The sequence below is a fragment of the Tenebrio molitor genome, chromosome 1, assembly GCF_963966145.1.
Source record: "Tenebrio molitor chromosome 1, icTenMoli1.1, whole genome shotgun sequence".
Classification (NCBI taxonomy): Eukaryota; Metazoa; Arthropoda; class Insecta; order Coleoptera; family Tenebrionidae; genus Tenebrio; species Tenebrio molitor.
The window spans coordinates 37,024,807-37,044,569 of record NC_091046.1 but is presented as its reverse complement, the minus strand read 5'-3'; the positions used below and the strand labels follow the sequence as shown (position 1 = coordinate 37,044,569).

The following is a 19,763-nucleotide window of genomic DNA, read 5'->3' as shown; positions in this document are numbered from 1 at the left end:
ATTGTACGTTTATTCCACTAGCGACGTCAAATTTTTAGGTTAGGTCGTAAAATTTTGTTTAATTTTGCTTGAAATTTCCGCTGTATGATGCGAAGGAAAAGCTACGCAACTCTTTCTTGAACAGCACCCATTGGCAAAAGCGGATCATTATTATCTCGTTCCCGTGCAAGATACATTAAAAATTTTCTTATTAGCGTGTAAGGGCATTGACCTTACGTGGCATTGCCGAAACAAAATCTAGGAAGAAAGAAAGACACTAAAGACAGTCCAAACCTAGTTGTTTAGTGTCATTTTCAAGAACTTTTAATATATTTTACCTATTAGTTGATAAATAGTTATCAAATATTGGTAGCACCATGCACTGCTGTCAAATGTTGAAAGCAGACACAGGTCATGTCGACTTCTTGATTCGGACTATAAGCTGATCGGACTATAATAAAAAAATGGACTATATCTTCATTGCCGTACACATTTTACTAAGGTGACTTTGGCTAAAACTCTTTAGAACAACGCATACTATCACAGGTTAAAAGGAACACCTCAACTTCGAAAACACCCTGTATACGGCTGCTTGGATAAGACCTTATAACCACATTCATTTACAGTCGTTTGAGTTGCGTAGGTAATGTAGTTCATTACCACATTGGTTTCATTACGTAACGCATTTTTATTTAGAAGCAAACAGACAAAATTTATTGAAAGAGAAAAATAGAAAAGAAAAGGTACTTATTGTAAATACATAGTAATCACAGACTTCTTGCATTTTGTTCGCCCAGTTGTCGACATCGACTTCGTTTCGGTCTTCAATCGGTGGGCTTGGCACAAAAGGACTCACTTCCACTTTTAATGATATTTACTATTCTCTTTATCGTTGCTCGCACAATTGTGAAGAAAGGACCAATTTATCTTAGAAAGATTATCATACAACTACTGAATGTTAGCTTTCTTAAAATTCCATTGCTTATACACTGACCGGCAAAAAAAGCCGGCCACCCTGAACTGTGGTAAAATCGTAGAATCTGATGGGCTAATAGGGGGTTAACGATATTATTTTTTGTTAGCAATGTTTTAACATGTTAAATATACTCTAACACCCTTTGGTTTTTATTTCAATTGCCAAGATTCTCCTTCAACATTAGAATGTTCCCACTGCAAATTTTTCAGCAGTTTATACCGTGTGAGCAACAAGTACTGATTGAGTTGGCAATAAATTCTGGTGATTTTTGGTGACTTTTATGTCATGTTCCAACGAGAAAACCATTTTATTAATAAAAGATCACAAAAACCAAGACGTTTAAATTTGAAATGTATACCAGGTGTCAATATTGTCAATAAAACAAACCGAAATAGGTACAATTCAGTCTTGAAAATTTTATGTAAAATTTTTTTTTGCCAACTGAAACAGTTATTGTTTCTCACCCTGTACTACACACTTCGTTTGTTAACAATTGTTGAAACTAAAAATCAAATAGGCTTATGTCAAATGTTTTGGAGTAAGTTTGACGTGTTCTAAGAGTTCTACGAACAACAATGGTGTTTTTAATGATTTTTATTATTTTTGTTGCTTTTTCAAATTAAATTTATTTTCTTGTGTTTAACTTATTTTTTATTGGGTAAGTTGAGCATCTTGAATCAATAATGAATGGTTTTAAAAATTAATACAAATTTCTAATTAAAGTAATGAGTATGTAAGCATTTATTAACGATTAAAAAGAAAACAATTCGGGTGGCCGGTTTTTTTTGCCGGTCAGTGTATTTTAAATTACAGAATAATCTATTGGCAGTACTAACATACTTCAGAGTTATACAGAACAGAGTGATGGGTGATGCGGATCTTCACACAGTTCTCACAGGAAGCGCAAAATGCGGTGGAGCACCGTCCAATCGCAGCCACATGTTTCTCAAAGTGGCTTGTGGAATGTCTTCCAAAAGATTTACGAAGTGGTTGTTCAAAAAATTTAGAAAATTTTGGTGGTTTAGCCTGTGGGGTAAAATACATGGGCCTAATAAATAACACCCTATGATTCCAGCCTAAACGTTCACACCTAATTTTTGCTGATGCCTACTACTACGAAAAAGTCGGGGGTTCTGAACCGCCAGTAGTGATTGTTATGGTAAGTAAAAACTCCCTCTTTCGTGAAAGTTGCTTCGTCTGAAAGCAGGGTTCTGTTGGTTCTGATTCAACAACCAGTTGCAGTATCGTGCTCTGGGCTCATAATCACCTTCCTGTAAGGCCTGCACTCTTCTGTACCTGGTGGAACGGATGAAGGTGCTCACTTTTCAAAATTTCCCCCACAACACTGTCTCCAGGGCACTTAAGTCAGTTTTAGTTGACTTAAGCCTACCTAAACGAAGAGCTTTGTTCGATTTTCCCCGTGATCCACAATTCGTTAAATCAAAATTGACTTACCTTTTTATGCGGACCGGGAAGAGACCATGGACCGATTGACATGGGTGGAATTCAACGATAATTTTGGACTTCGGTGCCACTTCAACTAAGTGGGTTTCACGACACGAGACGATGATTACGAAACTATGTGTTTTCACTAAGACGGTCAAATTCGAAGTCTCTCTTTCTTCCAAAAATGTCCCTCACCGGCGGGGGAGGTTTCGTCAACCCCGAATTTGCACAACACGTAGTTCGTCATTAGTAGGTACACTTCTATTTAAAAAAAAAGTACACGTAGGATTAAGGGCTAAAATTAATTTTAATCGTTTACAAGAAAACGTGTTACTGACATTTTGTATGTATGTCAAATGAGTGAAAATTGCTTTTTATAAATGTTTAAATTGTAAATTGTTGAGAGTTGCCTTTTTCTTTGAATATATGAATAAAAATTTCAGCTGTGCTTGCAGTAATTGGAAATATAGTTACTTATTAATAAACAAAAATAAACATTAAATAACATATTATTATGCTACAGGTTGGAATCTAATAGAATCGAAAAAAGGTTTGAAAAAATGAGAGTTTGTATTTTATCAAATAAATACTTATTTAAGTAGGGTCTAAGTTGGCGTTAAAGAGTCGATCAGATAGTGTTTTGCCTAAACAAACATTGGTAATTTCCAAAAGTGGCCAATTGATTCTGCATTGTGATTTCTTCCATTTTTATCTGATCGACCAATGACATTCAAGTGTAATTGATACAATACATTGTCCTTCATTGTTTGATAACAATATACTTGTATATATTAATCAATTTAGAACTACATCGCACAAAAAAAAACAGTTGTAAGTGAACCAACATGGCTGTCTTGTTTCTGTTAACACTGTCCGTTGTTTTGAGCCAAGTGGCTGCTGACTATGATCCAACATGGGACAGCTTGGACGCTCGACCTTTACCCGAGTGGTTCGATAAAGCAAAGATCGGAATTTTCATCCACTGGGGTGTGTTCTCCGTCCCTAGTTTCGGAAGTGAATGGTTTTGGTTCAGATGGAATGGTAAACAAACAATAATAGTTGATTACTAATTTTATTAAACGATGTATTTACAAATTGTTTAGAAGGTAGAGCCGATCATGTCGAATTCATGGAAAAAAATTATCCTCCAAACTTTACTTACCAAGATTTTGCCAAAGAGTTTACCGCGGAATTTTACGAACCCTCAGAATGGGCTGATTTATTTGTGAAAGCGGGCGCCCAGTAACTTCAGTTGTAAATGTTATGTTCTGTTTTAACTAAATTCACTTTTAGATATGTGGTGTTAACTACCAAGCATCATGAAGGCTACACCTTGTGGCCCTCAAAGTATTCATACAGTTGGAACTCCAATGACGTGGGACCTCACAGAGATCTCGTAGGTTAGTAGTTTTAAAAACAAAATTATTCTTATTATAGTGTTCCTTTACTAGGCGAACTTGCTGACGCTATCAGAAAAACAGATATTCATTTTGGATTGTATCATTCTTTATTCGAGTGGTTCCACCCTGTTTACGCTGAAGACCGAGCTAATAACTGGACAACAACCACTTTCGTCGATTCTAAAATAATACCGGAAATGAAAGAGTTAATAAATACTTATCAACCGGAAGTATTATGGTCAGATGGTGACGGAGAAGCACCTGACACCTACTGGAAATCTACAGAGTTTCTTGCATGGCTGTACAATGAGAGTCCCGTGAAAGACATCATTGTTACAAATGACAGGTGGGGAACTGGAACTCCTTGCACTCATGGTGGATTCTTTTCTTGTAATGATAGATATAATCCAGGTTAGTTATGACAGTAATAGAACAATATCTTCTTAAAAACGAATGTTTATCTTAAACCTTGAACATCAATCCAGGTTTAATTCTTTTGATTTCAATGTTGTACCTCATAATATTTATAGGTGTGTTGCTGCCGCATAAATGGGAAAACGCTATGACTATAGACAAAGTCTCTTGGGGCTACAGAAGAAATGCAGTAATAAGTGACGTATTAACTACACATGAGCTACTTGTCACACTCACACAAACCATTAGTTGTGGAGGTAAATAACGAATTCATGCAACAAATTTTCTACAAGAATTATTAAAACCTCAGATATTTTTGTTTAGGTAATATTCTCATAAACGTTGGACCCACGAAGGAAGGAACGATTGTTCCAGTTTTTCAAGAACGTTTATTGGATCTTGGCAGCTGGTTGTCCGTGAACGGTGAAGCAATATACGAGAGCACTCCCTGGACTACACAAAATGACACTTTAAGTTCCAGTGTCTGGTATACTGCCAAGAATTCATCTGTATACGCAGTGGTTTTGGATAGGCCTGCAGATAATCTATTGAGTCTAGGATCTGCTAATTCGCTTTTCGAAAATTCAGATACAACGGTTGGTTTACTGGGGGGAAACGATCAACTTTCCGTAAGAATTATGACCTGTTTAAATATTTTATCACAAAAATAATTTTTAGTGGGAGCTTAATGGAGATCAAGTGGACATAGTTTTTCCAGATAAGTCAACAGTTGCCAGTAATTGGGCTTGGGTTCTTAAAATATCGCCAGCAGATAAATAACATGATGTAGTTTTTATCATTTTGCAAACATTTTAATATAATAGAAAATATTTTGAATTTCAGTAATTTATTCTTTCCCTTCTTAAATCCATTGATACGTACACTTGTATTCAAAAAAATCGTGTACATCATTCAAATCAAGTGAGCAATTATTATAAGATTTTGCATCGTTTAAAAACGGACTTTTCCAGTCATTTTGACAAAAGTGAGAAGACAGGTTCTATTTTAATTTTTAGATAATTTTATTTGAATATTACATTAATATTTGGTCCTGGCGCCGTTTGCATTTATAACCGCATTCAGTCTACATGGCATAAATAGCACTAAATTCCCACTTTTCTTGTTCAGAATCTTTTGGTATTGGCATTTTTGAATAACTTAAGTGTCGCAATATGACGTTAATAGACGCCAGAACAACAAAATTACGCAGGCAAATAACAAATAATAGGTGTACGCGATTTTTTTTGAATAGAACAGTACAGTTGGTTGCAAAAAAATCGGGAAACGAAAATTTTTCTAATGTAAATTTGATTTTGTCCGTTTGTCACTTAATTGTCTACCTATCAAATAATTTAAAAAAATGTCATTGAATTTTGACGTTAATTCTAACCTATAATCTTGTCAAAAATAAATTACTCCCTATGATTTAGGGATATTCGTTACTAGGTTGCCATAAATTTGGTTAGGTTGGAGGCTGTATAGTTTCTGGTGGCAAACGAAAGATATCGTAACCGTAAGGCAGCGAATTCTTTGTAACAGTTGCATATGGCTCTGTTTCTCGCTAAGTGATAGATGTTTTTTGTTGCAAAATCAATTTTGGTTTCTGGCTGCCTATTTAATTGGATTTAATCTCTCAATTCATAGTAACCAACCTTAACCATTCAAAATTACTTTTGAAAATTCTAGTTGCACACAACATGAATAACGTTATTTCCCTAAAAGTTCGAATTTTACAGAGTAATTTATTTTTGACAGGAGAGTATCTCTCATAAGAAGGTTTCACACTATGGAAAAATTGTAAAAATGTGTCAATTTTATTCTGACAGTTTCCGTTTTTTTGCAACCAACTGTACCTACATTCATGTTCAGATAAACCTAGGACACTTTTATTTTTCGAGTGTAATGTAAGCTGAACATTGAACAATATTTCCATGGATTCCTAAAGGTCTATTTACACTTTACTTGAATGTCAAGAAAGTGACGGCCAAAATTTTTTGGCCGCCATAGTACAACAAAAATAACAAAAAATAAAATAATAGTTATTTGTATCACAAGGCCAGAAACTGCACGTTTGCGAGCATGAGTACGGTTTACAATACGAGTCGATAAGACGAGTATTGTAAGTACGAATGCTCACAAAACAGTTTCTGGACGTGTGATACACAAAATTTTTCGTGCCGGCTTCTGCGGATTTTTGTTAAATGGAAGTTAAAGCACTTGTTTTAATAATTGGTATTAGGGACTTTTTTTGTGTTGGCAACACTTACATTTAAACATTTAAATTTTAAAATCAACATCGCTCTTGTTTCCTGACATTTATTAAATTTAATTAATTTGTTTTGTTTTTGACATTTTCCTGAAACATTTGTTGTAATAAATACACCAGCCCATATTCAAGAAGTGGCTCGAAACGTAATTTTAATTAATTAATTTTAGTTAAATATTGCTTCTTTGTAGTTTGTACGTCGTTATAAATAGAAAAACATTTTTAACGAACCATCCACAGAACAAACATTGACGTTTGATAGAATTCTGATAACAAATGCCAACCGAAACCGATGACAACTCAAAATCCCTACTTTTAGCCGGACTAGGCCGGCAATGCATGTGTTTCTGGACGATTTGGAGATCTGTAATTTACCAAATTCCGGCCGGCGGCACGAAAAACCTTTTCAAAAGTTCACACTCACAACATTATTATTAAAGAACGTTTATTGGATATTGGTAGTTGGTTATCGATTAATGGTGAAGCAATGTACAAAAGTAGTTCATGGACCGTAATTAATAATACTTTAACTTGGTGTGTGGTACACTACGAAAAATTTTTTTGGTATAACCGATTGTACCTGCGGATTATTGAGGATCGGTACATTCGGTACTCACCACTCAAATCTGTAAAAAAAACGCATTGTCGTTTAAAAAATGGCATATCGGCATTGAGGGGAAACGAAAAGAGGCGGAAAATGAAAATTAATGGAAAATGTTTCTTTAAAAAATATAAAATTGGTATATTTTTGTTCTTTTCGAAGAGATCAACGAAAACAATTTTTTTATTACACATGTATTTCACTTACTTTTCAGGCGCACTTTAAACTGTCAGATATCTTCAAGTGAATATAAAATGATATATTTAACAATAACTTGTTTTACAAAGAACAAAGTTTAAAAGATAAACAATAAAGATATCTGCCAAAGTTGATAATAACGCTGAAGTGTTTACTAGAATTCTCCATTTTTTCAATAAGAGACACTTCAGTATCATTGATTGTAATATTCAAGTGTTTATTAAATGTTATCTTCACGATGTTATTATAAATAAAACAATAAAAGCTCCAAATTGAACAATATTTTAGACACAAATATCATGGCTTCTTACGTGATTTTATTGTTACTGTTCGGTATTTTGAACCATGTAACGGGTCAGTATGAACCAACGTGGGACAGTCTGGACAGTCGACCTCTACCAGATTGGTACGACAAGGCAAAAATTGGGATTTTTCTGCACTGGGGAGTTTACTCGGTCCCCAGTATAGGAAGCGAATGGTTTTGGAGTCGCTGGAAAGGTACACATAAAGATATTTTCAAGCAGATAAACACACTTCTTCTTCTCAGGAGGCGACAGTTCCATCGTCGCATTCATGGAAAAAAATTATCCTCCCAATTTCACTTACCAAGATTTCGCGAAAGAATTTACTGCTGAATTTTACGATCCAGCACAATGGGCTGACGTGTTTGCAAAATCTGGCGCAAAGTAAGTAATACCACACAATTACAAACACTTCACCCAGTTTATGTTTTCGTTAGATACGTTGTCCTGACCAGCAAACATCACGAAGGATACACCTTGTGGCCATCGAAATACTCCTACAGTTGGAATGCCAATGATGTTGGTTCTCATCGAGACCTCTTGGGTTAAGACTCTTCATAAGACCATGAGTACTGATACTGATGTTGAATTTTAGGAGACCTTGCTGTTGCTGTTAGAGATAAAGGTCTGCATTTTGGCCTTTACCATTCCTTGCTTGAATGGTACCATCCTCTTTATGAACAAGACAAAGCAAACAACTGGGAGACTTCCGACTTCGTGGACACGAAAGTAATACCAGAAATGAAAGAATTAATCGAAACTTATGAACCAGAAGTATTATGGTCTGATGGAAACTGGGAGGTGACTGATACGTACTGGAAGGCTACAGAATTTCTTGCATGGTTGTATAACGAGAGTCCTGTAAAAGACGTGGTTGTTGCGAATGACAGGTGGGGCAGCAACACACAATGTACCCACGGTGATATTTATACTTGCAATGACAAATACAATCCAGGTCTAATTCTTTTGATTGTTAAATTATTTCAATGCTGTGACTTACCTCATAATCTTTATAGGTGTGTTACAGCCTCATAAATGGGAAAATGCGATGACTGTAGATAAGAATTCATGGGGGTATAGAAGAAATGCCAAAATAAACGAAATCTTAACGACATATGAACTAATCGTTACTCTCACACAGACTATCAGTTGTGGAGGTTAGTAGAAAAGAAAGCGTTTGTTTAAACACTGCACTATCAATTGCAGGAAATATTTTAATAAACATTGGGCCAACAAAAGAAGGTACTTTGGTGCCCATATTCCAAGAACGTCTGTTAGACCTTGGCAAATGGTTATCTATCAACGGTGAGGCAATCTACGAAAGCAGTCCATGGACTACACAGAATGACACTTTAACTTATGGTGTTTGGTACACCACAAATGACCCATCAGTTTATGCGATCGTTCTAAACTGGCCCGATGATAATGTCGTGAACCTAGGTTCTGTAGTTTCATTGTTTGCAAATGCGGACACTGAAGTGACTCTTTTGGGTAACGAAGAACAACTTTCGGTAATATAGCTGTTAATTATTTTTTTTACAAATTCAACTTGGTTGGTGTTTTTAGTGGCAAGTGAACGATGACGGTGTAGCTGTAAACTTTCCAGACCGGGCAAAAGTGGCAAGTGAATGGGCATGGGTTATTAAAATAACACCATAGTTATTAAAATTTGTTACATTGGAAACTACTTTATTTCAATAAAGTGAAGATAGGCATTATTGCTTTTACTTTTTTCGCATCAAGAATTAGGTTTAGTTGTATGTTCCTCTTTAACCACTCCATATCCCTTCTCCTACGCTTCGTAGGCAAAAGTGAATAGGGAATTTTTCCTTTTTTGAATTTTTTATAACTACAGTTTAAAATTTGTAATGAAATGTACAGTGCGTTCATAAAGTTCGGAATAAATTCGATAAAACTGTAAGTATTAATTTCTGAGAAAAATGCTCAAAGAAGTCAAGTTTGTTTTTAAAAAGTGCATATTCTTCAGTATTTTACTTATGTTGACAGCTTTTCCTAATTATCACGTCAATATTTTCTTTAAATGACAACCCCCAACTACCTAAACGATGAGCGAAAAAAATTTGTAGTAATTTGTACCTTACATAACAATTTTTTTGAGAAAATGACAATTTTTATTTCAAATTTGCGCTGAAACGGAACAAATAAGCCCTGACATTCTTGAGCGGAGTATACAAAGTGTTGGTGAATGCTAAATGGTTGGCGAGAGGGAATTTCAACATTTGTGTTGAATTTGATTGTTAACCTTATATATTTGTTTGTTTTTGTTTCAGGTCAATAAGATTTTTACAATAAAAATTGAAACAAATTTTTGAAGTAAAATTGACAAATTTTTTTGTAAAAATGACAATTTAAAAAAAATGTTATGTAAGGTAAAGTGGGGGTTGTCATTTAAAAAAATTATTGATAACGTTATAATTAAATATAAGTAAATTACTGAGGAAGATGCATTTTTTAAAAACAAAGTTGACCTCTTCGAGTATTTTTCTCAGAAATTAATACTTACAGTTTTATCAAAGTTAGTCCGAACTTTACGAATGCACTGTATACAGGGTGTGTCCGAATTCGACCGACAAACTTTCAGGGCAGATTCGCAGATTATATGGTCAAAAATAAGCATCAAACTCTTAATACATACAGGGTGTCTCAAAAATGGCGCCCAATCTCCGAAGGGTCTTAAAGAATAGAAGTCTGGGAAGGTAAATCTCAATACAAAATTTGATCGGACCAACAGATTTTGTATAATAACTTACTCTTAAATATGGTAATTTCAAAGAGATGTATCTCCTTTATTACCAAATTTTACAGCTGAATTATAAATTACTTTACAATGTTACTTTTTCCAAGACCCCTTTAGGTAGTGGAACAACACCGAAGTAATTCTTTTTAGAGTAATGACCTACCAAAATACGCTAAAATAACAGTGGCAACATTGACCTCAAATGAGAATTGGTTTAGTTGATTGTGCATACCAACCGATGTTGCCAAATTTGCTTATTTTAAAATGTGTATAACTTAGAAAATAGTCAAAGGAAAACAAATTCAGAACGAAATTGAACTCAACTCTTTAAATAATTTAACCCCTCAAGAGATTGGGCGCTATTTTTGAGACAGCCTGTATAGGGCCAAAAATGCTTAGTTTGCGAGATAATCGACTAAAAAGTTCTACCAGCAACAAAAGGTATCGGGTGGATTTTTTTGATGAAACGTACAAAAATAAAAAGGAGCAATGTACAATTTACAAAAATTGTCAAAATTTCGTTCAATGCACAGATAACCCCATAAAATCCAAGGAATTCAGGACGTTTTTGTTGATTATCTGGCAAACTAAGCGTTTTTGACCCCATATTTATTAAGAGTTTTATGCTTATTTTTGACCGTAAAATCTGCCCTGAAAGTTTGTCGGTCGAATTCGGATACACCGTGTATACAGGGTGAAATGTTTCAAGTACCTGTAACATTTTAAATTTATCTTGTGTTTAAGAATACGGGGGAGGATTGGTGCAATTATTTTGCTTTCCAAGAAAATTTGTGGAATTCCCTGTTCATTTTTGCCTAATTTATCTAGGTATTTTGCAATAATTGCAGACAAATGCCGACAAAACGTGAGTGTATACATCTCATATCTTCCAGACCAAACATGAGTGTATACGTATCTCATATCTCATTAGGAATGTTTGCTTATTTTCAGACATTTTATAATTTGCTTAAAGCTCATCAGCAGCGCATAAGCTGATCAAAACACAACTTGGTTTTTGCCCAAGGGCATTATCCACTCAATATTTGACAAGTAATAGATAACAGATCTACTCGTCGGTACACATCAGCAGACAATCTCAGCTACGATAATCTACAATCGGACTCACCCCCTCCTCACTCTGTCATTCAAACGCCAAAGCACAGGTCCGGACTCGGGAAGCTCAATTGGGACGGTACAAACATGTAAGTAAACGATAAACACCTGACACATCTGTCACAAATCAAGGATATAGAGTGACTCACCAGGGGGTTTCCTACCCCTAACTCGATCATGACCTGGGTCTCCAACCACCGGCGTCGTCTTCAGAGCGCTACATTCTGGGGTTACGTTGCATGTTTTGGTAATTATAACACCTGTAACCGCCCAGTGTGCAGTTTGGGATGCACAGCCCGCCTGCCCTCTCCGCAGAAGTGCAGAACGAGACCGCCAATGCCAGCGTATAAGACTACAACTCACGTCCATACGTTACTAGTGTCCCCTCAGTACATTGGAACCGGGATAAGCTCACAACCTTTTATCAAGCAAATCTATGATCTTGTGCATTTGGTTGTCATCACGGCCATCCCTTTATCCCTACAAGATGCGCCCGGGCAACGACATCGCCGTGTCATGAGCCAAAGGTGTCCCATCTGAAACTAGTCCGGTGCTCAGGAATTATACTATGGTATTATAATACCAGGTAACACCTGGTAACTGTATCTCTATGACCGGCTGTCACAAGCCTAATTCACTGCACCACTCCCGGGCCTACACCTGCCCTCACTCCGTTCGGTTCCAGTCACTGCCTCACCTATGTTAAAATCACCCCCCAGTCAAGGACCTTTTCAAATATAATTTATGAGCCACATCTTTGGCTGGAAGAGGTAGGTAGTTTCAATTTGGTTGTAGGTCGTAAAGTTTTATGGTACTTTAAGTTAAAGATCTTGCGGGGCTTATAAATCCTAGAAGGTAATATTTTAAGCAGGGTTGTATTGTACATTTGGTATATTTGCATTGTACGGCAAACGGCACGCGCCGCTACCCAACCTTTTCAAACCCAACCATTGTGCCCGTTAATCGCTCATAATATCCAATAAAATTTTACGACCTACAACCAAATTGAAATTACAATAGTTATTCTGTTCAAAGCGGTACCGTAAAATAGCAGCTGTAATTTGACGGCAAATGACGTCATAAAAAAACGTAGCCGTGTTTGCCTCCAGAGCGTTAGGCCCTACCGCTTCCAGCATAAGAAATATTTTCAGCACATTTTCTTACAAGAAAAGTACAGAAAAGCAAAAAAAAATACAAAAATTTGAAACGCTAACATCACGAGTAAAAATGAGAAATCGAAAAAACGATCTAAATTAAAGACTATTTTCCTGAAATCTGGTATTATCTCCTCTAGCGTTAATTACAGCTTGACAACTTTCTGGTACTTATGCCAAGAATGAGGTTTCTGAGATCATTTTGGCCTGGATTTCCCTAAATATCTAGAAGCGCTCCTGTTAACTGGTGATTTGAACGCCCTTCCAATGCCAGTAGCCGTTTTTCCATATTATCCCAGAAGTGCTGAATTGGATTGAGGTCAGGGTTACGTGCTGGCCATTCCATAATTGGAATTTCAATATTCATGAAGCAGTCGTAAACCACTCTTGGAATATGTTGCAAGTCTCACCTTACGAATTGAGCAAATGGTACAATAACAGGTTCCAAAATGTTCGTGATATATAGATGTGCATTTAAATTGCATCTATCTAAAACCACCAACTCTGTAGCTGCGCCTAAAGATACTCCTACCTATATCATTATTGACCCTCCCCCAAAACTGTCTTTAGTAACGAAGTTACACTGTGCACATCGTCCACCAGGTCATCTATACACCATTATATTATATAGACAGGATTCTTCGAAGAACAAAACTCTGCGCCAATCTTGTTCAACCCAATTGACATCAAATACAAGGCCAATTACATATTACAAAAAAATGAATTAGGGGTTTTGTCAAAAACGTATTCCTAAAGCTCTATTTTTTAAAGACTTTTTAAAAATTATCTGAGCCAGAATTACCAGCTCCTCTTTTGTCATACACAGAAAGGAATCATCACAAATTACTTATACAGGGCAAGTAACATAAGGCTTATTTCTGTTAGTATACTGTTAATCATTTTTCATAAACATAATATTCCATCCCTAGCTTCTAGGCGTAAATTAGCCAGCATTAAGTTTCTCTCAGACCTTTTTAATTGCTCAGTTGATTGCCCCTACTTGTTATCTCAGATTTCCATCAGAGTTCCCTCTTTTAGTTGTCGTAAACATGGTACCTTCTATCTAGATACTGCAAGAACCAATCCAGATGGTTAAGAATTACTCTGATGTGGAGGGATGTGTAGGGAAAGTTAGACGTTTTTTGTACCAACAGGCAAGAGATCAGAGCACTAAGTTCCTATACAACCTAATCGAGTTTCCATAGTCTTCTCGCCATGAGAATTAGTAGTATTAATAGCTGATCTTTTTCAGTTGACTCGTAATTGGGTTTATACACCTGTGAGTCAGCTTTACAATAATAATAATAATAATAATAATAATACTTAGTCCGGTCGGTGGACAAAAAAAACTGGGACAAAAATGACAACTGTTCAAATCCAAATTTGGCAAATTTGCACCGTTTAATTCAGGCTTGCTAACAAATAGGTTAACTATGGTATGATGACATAAGACAAAAATTCCACAAAACACTATTTTCGCTGACGTTTAGCTCGTTAGCAATTGCTCGTATGGTAAAATCTCTGATTTTATATTAATATAAAATCAAAGGTAAAACCCTCCCCAAGGCGTTGTCTAAGTAGGTGTTTTTGGAATTCAGTGAAATTCGGCATTACAGCTGACAAAATAACTGTCAACAGTGATTATAAAAGTCAGTTTTATTTTGACTTTATCTTGACAATTAAAACCTTGATACAAATGTAAGAAATTTTGAATGTCCCAGTTTTTTTGCCCACCAACCGTACATACTTACTTAAAGTGTGGTCGCTGAACAGATGGAGTAATAAAATAAAGGGATGTGGCGTTAATTGCGCAGAACGATATACGGCAAAGCCTGTTTCACAATGAGGCAGGTTCTTTGCCATTTGTCATTCTCATAAAAATATGATATAAACTCCATCAATTTTCAATATACACTACTAAATCTAGTTATTTTAGTAACTTTTGTGGTGTAATAGGATACAACTTTCTTCTACTGTAAATGCAATGTCACAGATAATAATTCAGGTTATGTGTATTTTGAAGAGGTTATAATGTACGATTATTGACATTTTTGAAAAATCTCTAATCGAGTCCCACAATCAAGCAAAGTAAACTAGTTTTGAATATTTTACTTAAAATATGGTATCTACAGGTTAATATTAAATACCGGCATTGAAAGCAGCAAGTAGGTGTACCTTAATAAACATAAACAGATTTTAACGAAAAGATTTCAGAGCAGGACACAGAGTGGTGGAAGCATGATATGTACCTACATTTCTATTAAAAAAAAATCGTACAAGTAGTGAGCACAATTTTGGCTAGATTGCCATATTGTAAACCTATCCTTTAATTGTTGTTACTTAGAAACCTGTAACAAAACCCATGATAATAGCTGGATTTTATCGATGTATTTTTCAGAGATTTTAATGTGTGTAAATGTTTTGCCTTATTTATTAGGCAAGTATTACCAATTACTGAATTACTACAAACACAACTCAAACTTTTATTCGTAAATTTATAGAAAAAGACAACTCTCAACAATCTAACAACAATTTACAAATTTATAAAAAGCAATTTTCACACATTTGATGTACATACAAAATGTCAGTAATACCGTAATAAGTCTCTTGGAAACGATTAATTAATTTTATTCACAATTGGTTAGTAACGTACAACTTTTCTAACGTCTTAAAGGTTAGAAAGTGAGCGATTACTCGTGTACACATCAACCGGTCAGTAATGGTGAAAAAAGGAGTCAGTAATGAGCATATAAGCAGAGATTAAGTAATGAGTCGTAAGCGGTTAGTAATGAAACCTATAACTGACCTATGGTGGCGCTACTATCGCACCAATCGCGAAAATTTCTGTACGTTTTTCTGATATCGTAATTTGCTTTTCTCAGGTAAGAGATTGAGTGTTAATTTGTGTGCGGATTCCCGCAATTCTGGGGAGGGTACACTCTATTTCAATATCGCACATTTTGTTTGTTAAAAAATGTGAGCAAATGTCAATTTGGTTTGACTTTTGTGAACTAAAATTTAATACAATCTCAATCGTGCGCGCCTACTAAGTTTTAATATTTTGCCGAAATAAACGATAATATTACGGAGGTTGGTTTTTATTTATTTTTTATTATTATATTGTGAATAAAATAGTATACAAACCTCGGCGAAAGTCCATTCCTGTGTCTCGAGAACTCGAGGGCAAGCCTCTCGGTAAACTATTGTTCTCTCAACAGGAATGGAACACTTTCCTCCTCGGCATGATTGTAATATACTATTATCCCCATTTACATTAGCTCTCAATACGTGTACGCTTTTGAATAGAAGTGTACACTTCTATTAAAAAAAAAGCGTATACGTATTGAGAGCTACTGTAAATGGGGATAAAATTAATTAATCGTTTCCAAGACAACATATTACTGACATTTTGTACTCTCGTTTCAAAAATGGATTACTCCCTAGGATTTAAGGATATTCGTTACTAAGTAGGTTGCCATAAATTTGGTTAGGTTGGAGGCTATGTGGTTTTTGGTGACAAACAAAAGATATCCCAAAAATGTAAGACAGCAAATTAATTGTAACAGTTGCAAATGGCTAATTTCTCGCTAAGTAATAGATGATTTTTCGTTTCACAATCAATTTTGGTTACTGGCGGCATATTTATTTGGATCAAGGAGGTTAAAGTAACCTCCTTGATTTGGATTTAATCCCTCAATTCAAAGTAACCAACCTTAGGCATTCAAAATAACTTTTGAAAATTCTAGTTACACACAACATGAAAAACGTTATTTCCCTAAAAGTTCGAATTCTAGGGAGTAATCCGTTTTTGACACGACAGTATGTATGTCAAATGTGTGAACATTGTTTTTTATAAATTTTTAAATTGTTGTTAGATTGTTGAGAGTTGCATTTTTCCATAAATTTGTGAATAAAAGTTTGAATTGTGTTTGTAGTAATTGGTAATACTTGCCTAATAAATAAGGCAAAACATTTATACACATTAAAATCTCTGAAGAATACATCGATAAAATCCAGCTATCAGTACATGTTTAGTTACAGGTTTTTAAGTAACAACAATTAAAAGATAAGTTTACGATATGATAATCTAGCCAAAATTGTGCTCACTACTTATACGCTTTTTTTTTAAGAGAACTGTACATACATTGCACAAACAAGTATGCATATCAAATAACAGTCTTATTAAACTGTACCAATTTATTCTTTATTTTTTATAATTACATTTAAGACAGAATGTAAATCATCAGGATAGAAATACATTTATTTTGCGGCATGCAAAGTTATACATTATATTGGGTGATTCAAAATGATTGTAGATAAATATAACAACTATGTACGAAAATGTAGGTATGTGGGAACTGTGTGGATAGGATAGAGTGGACATTTCTTTGACAGTTCATAGTCGCGCAATTTTGAAAATTGTCATATATTATACAACTAGAGGATTGAAAATTCTCGATTATACGAGACGTGTTTCCGGCAACACGTCGAGTAATCGAGAATTTTCCATCCTCGAGTTGTATATGGGTAGACTATATCATGAATAAAATAAATAAATAAACAGGTTCCCGAAACCGACTGGGCACATTCAGTAGCAGAGCGATTTAATGTGAGGTTAATGTGACGGTTAGCGCAAAAAAATTTGTAAGTTAAGGCGGCGAGCGAAAATACAAAGGTTGGTATATTCGAATATACAAAGGTTCGTATATTCGAAATCGCCCTGGTTACTACAATAACCGCTGTAATACATGGTAACTAAAGAAAATCAAAGATTCTTATTGGTTTATAAAGTAATGAATGATATAGTCAAGTCAATGTGCAATGGTATAAAAAAATCAAATGCACTCGAATGAAATGTCATTCTACTAATATCAACTCTACCCCACCCACACAGTTGTCACATAAATTTTCGGACATAGTTGCCATAATTATCCACAATCATTTTGAACCACATTAAACATATTATCCGTTCACTTCACATCCGCACTGTCAGGTTGACAGGCTGTTGGTAATATTTAAAATCCCTATTATACTTACTAACTTGGTAATTTACGTAGAATAATGTTGCCACATTGGAGAAGTATACGGGGCATTTATCTATTGCTGATGTTCCTCCTATAATTATTATTTATCCTGGCGCGTCCGATTCAGAATCAGATTGGAGTTGTATACTGAGGAAGATTTAGATACAATACCGTAAATAGCGTTAAATAAAATAATTTGAAAGACCAGTTTATAACTTAACTTCTTTATATCTGACAGTAGTAATTTATTTATCAGTAGATTTAATGTACACTCAAAAGAAAAGTCGAAATTTTGATGTACTATGGCGGACTGTCATTCCATCCACTCACGTATGCTCTAAAGCAGCCTTTAGGAACGAATAATCTCACTTCACATGTTGACATATTGTATCAATGTTCTTATGGGTGACAGTAATAAATTTCAAACTGTAATTTGCAAACGTCAATCATAATGACAATAAATGTTAAACTACACCCAATTTTTGTGAAATGACAGGAAATGGGTGGACGAAATTTTTTGGCCGCAATAGTACTTACATTCGACTTGCATTCGACCAATTTGGATAAAAAATGACCCTGACAGTGCGGATGTCAGATGAACGGATAATACGTATTTACCATCGGCGGACATTAAAAGCTGGGACAAGATGAATAGTATAAAGTCAAAAATTACAAAATTTGTATCGGTTAAATTTTGTTTTTTACGAAAAGGTTATAAAAGTTATGACGGGGTCAATGACGTTTATTTGTCAAAACCATCTTCAGTTTGTTTCATATTGAATGATATGGTTGGTTTTCCCAATTAAATGGTTGGTAATTATTCACAGAATCGGGTTTTTGGTGGCCAAAACAGGTAGGTAACAAAAAAACATTGAAACTCCACGGGGTAAGAGTTGAACATTATTTTGTTCAATCCTGCTATTGAAAATTACTGTTTCTTACTTAGATACAAAACGTGAAAGCGTTTTACACTCACTCATTTTCTCAATACACATAAGCTGAACATTTAACCAAATTTTATTCGTAACACTAATCAACAAAGATTACAATCAATAAATTAATTAAAGTCCATTCACGTTGGATTTTCCGCTCAAGGTCAAATTATTTAATTTTTTGGCTCTGTAATTATGTTTTGTAAATAGTGACATGCAGCTAACCAACATAATCCGATTTAGCAATGCTCAATCCAATCTGTACGGTGTTTACCTGCATGTCACTATTTACAAAACATAATTACAGAGCCAAAAAATTTAATTATTTGACCTTGAGAGGAAAATCCAACGTGAATGGACTTTAGGTACGAACCATGAAACTTACTTGCTCATAACTATTTTCTCAAAAACAAATATGGTGGATTTAAGCATCGAAAATGTAGACAATAGGGACGAGGCAGCGTATTTTTCTATTAATCCGTTGAAATAAGCAACCACTACTTATTCGGTTACAACATTTATGTATATATTCTTCATCCACCGAAATTTTTTCAACTGCTATCTTTAAATTTTTGTGGGAGTAGACTGAATGTGGCTGCATTAACTTCTTGAGGAATATCCTCTGGTACAAGCACACCGTCTTCTTCCTCTATATTCTCTTAGTAATGCGCACACACAAACGCACAAACGAAAACTGCCTTCTCTGTTTTTTGTCAAACAAATTGTATGATTAAAATCTTTTGAAATTTTAATTGCAGGATTGAACCAAACACTATGCAGCACTCGTGGGAAACTGACTTGTGTCTCGTTCACACTCAGCTTCGCCTCGTGCGTGCAACTTTTAGTTTCTCCACTCGTGCTGTAATCTACTATTAATTTTACAAGAGAGTGATGTCAATGTGACAATTTGTGACAAAGTGAGAGTTTGATGCACAATTAAACATTTTTGGATGTCCCAGGTTTTAATGTCTGATGGTAGGTATGATTTGAACGTTTAGTTTGGGAGACCAAAATATCTAAAAGCTTAGTAATGAGATTTGCGGATTAACTACACCTCCCGCTGGTTTTGGTAGGTAGGGGTCTTTCAATCTCTCATGGGTTGTGAGTCATATCTGCGCAAACGACGAACATCGGTTTCAAGTACGCGCTGTAAACCGACTGGAAAAAATTGTCATTCGTAGAACCTTTATTATATCTGAA

At 35.1% G+C, this 19,763-nt stretch overlaps 3 protein-coding genes across 4 annotated transcripts in view; 2 read left to right on the top strand and 1 right to left on the bottom strand.

Moving 5' to 3' along the window:
- LOC138122113 (cytosolic non-specific dipeptidase-like) overlaps positions 1-19,763 on the bottom strand; it is a 203,971-nt gene that overhangs the window by 166,623 nt on the left and 17,585 nt on the right. The gene's annotated exons all lie outside the window — the stretch shown is intronic.
- On the top strand, positions 1,712-5,057 carry LOC138122117 (alpha-L-fucosidase-like). 2 transcript variants are annotated; one of them, XM_069036260.1, is made up of 8 exons: positions 1,712-2,114; positions 2,192-3,442; positions 3,505-3,643; positions 3,695-3,801; positions 3,853-4,212; positions 4,332-4,472; positions 4,540-4,844; positions 4,894-5,057. In XM_069036260.1, exons 2-8 carry the CDS (start codon positions 3,247-3,249, stop codon positions 4,993-4,995), a joined length of 1,350 nt encoding a protein of 449 aa, XP_068892361.1. In that variant the 5' UTR covers positions 1,712-2,114; positions 2,192-3,246; the 3' UTR covers positions 4,996-5,057. The 2 variants fall into 2 exon arrangements, with proteins under 2 accessions (XP_068892361.1, XP_068892362.1); XM_069036261.1 differs by lacking the exon at positions 1,712-2,114 and having other exon boundaries at positions 2,148-3,442.
- Positions 7,549-9,297, top strand: LOC138122119 (alpha-L-fucosidase-like). Its single transcript, XM_069036263.1, has 7 exons — positions 7,549-7,778; positions 7,828-7,966; positions 8,020-8,126; positions 8,178-8,537; positions 8,599-8,739; positions 8,789-9,093; positions 9,149-9,297. The coding sequence occupies exons 1-7, from the start codon at positions 7,580-7,582 to the stop codon at positions 9,239-9,241; spliced, it is 1,344 nt and encodes a 447-aa protein (XP_068892364.1). The 5' UTR covers positions 7,549-7,579; the 3' UTR covers positions 9,242-9,297.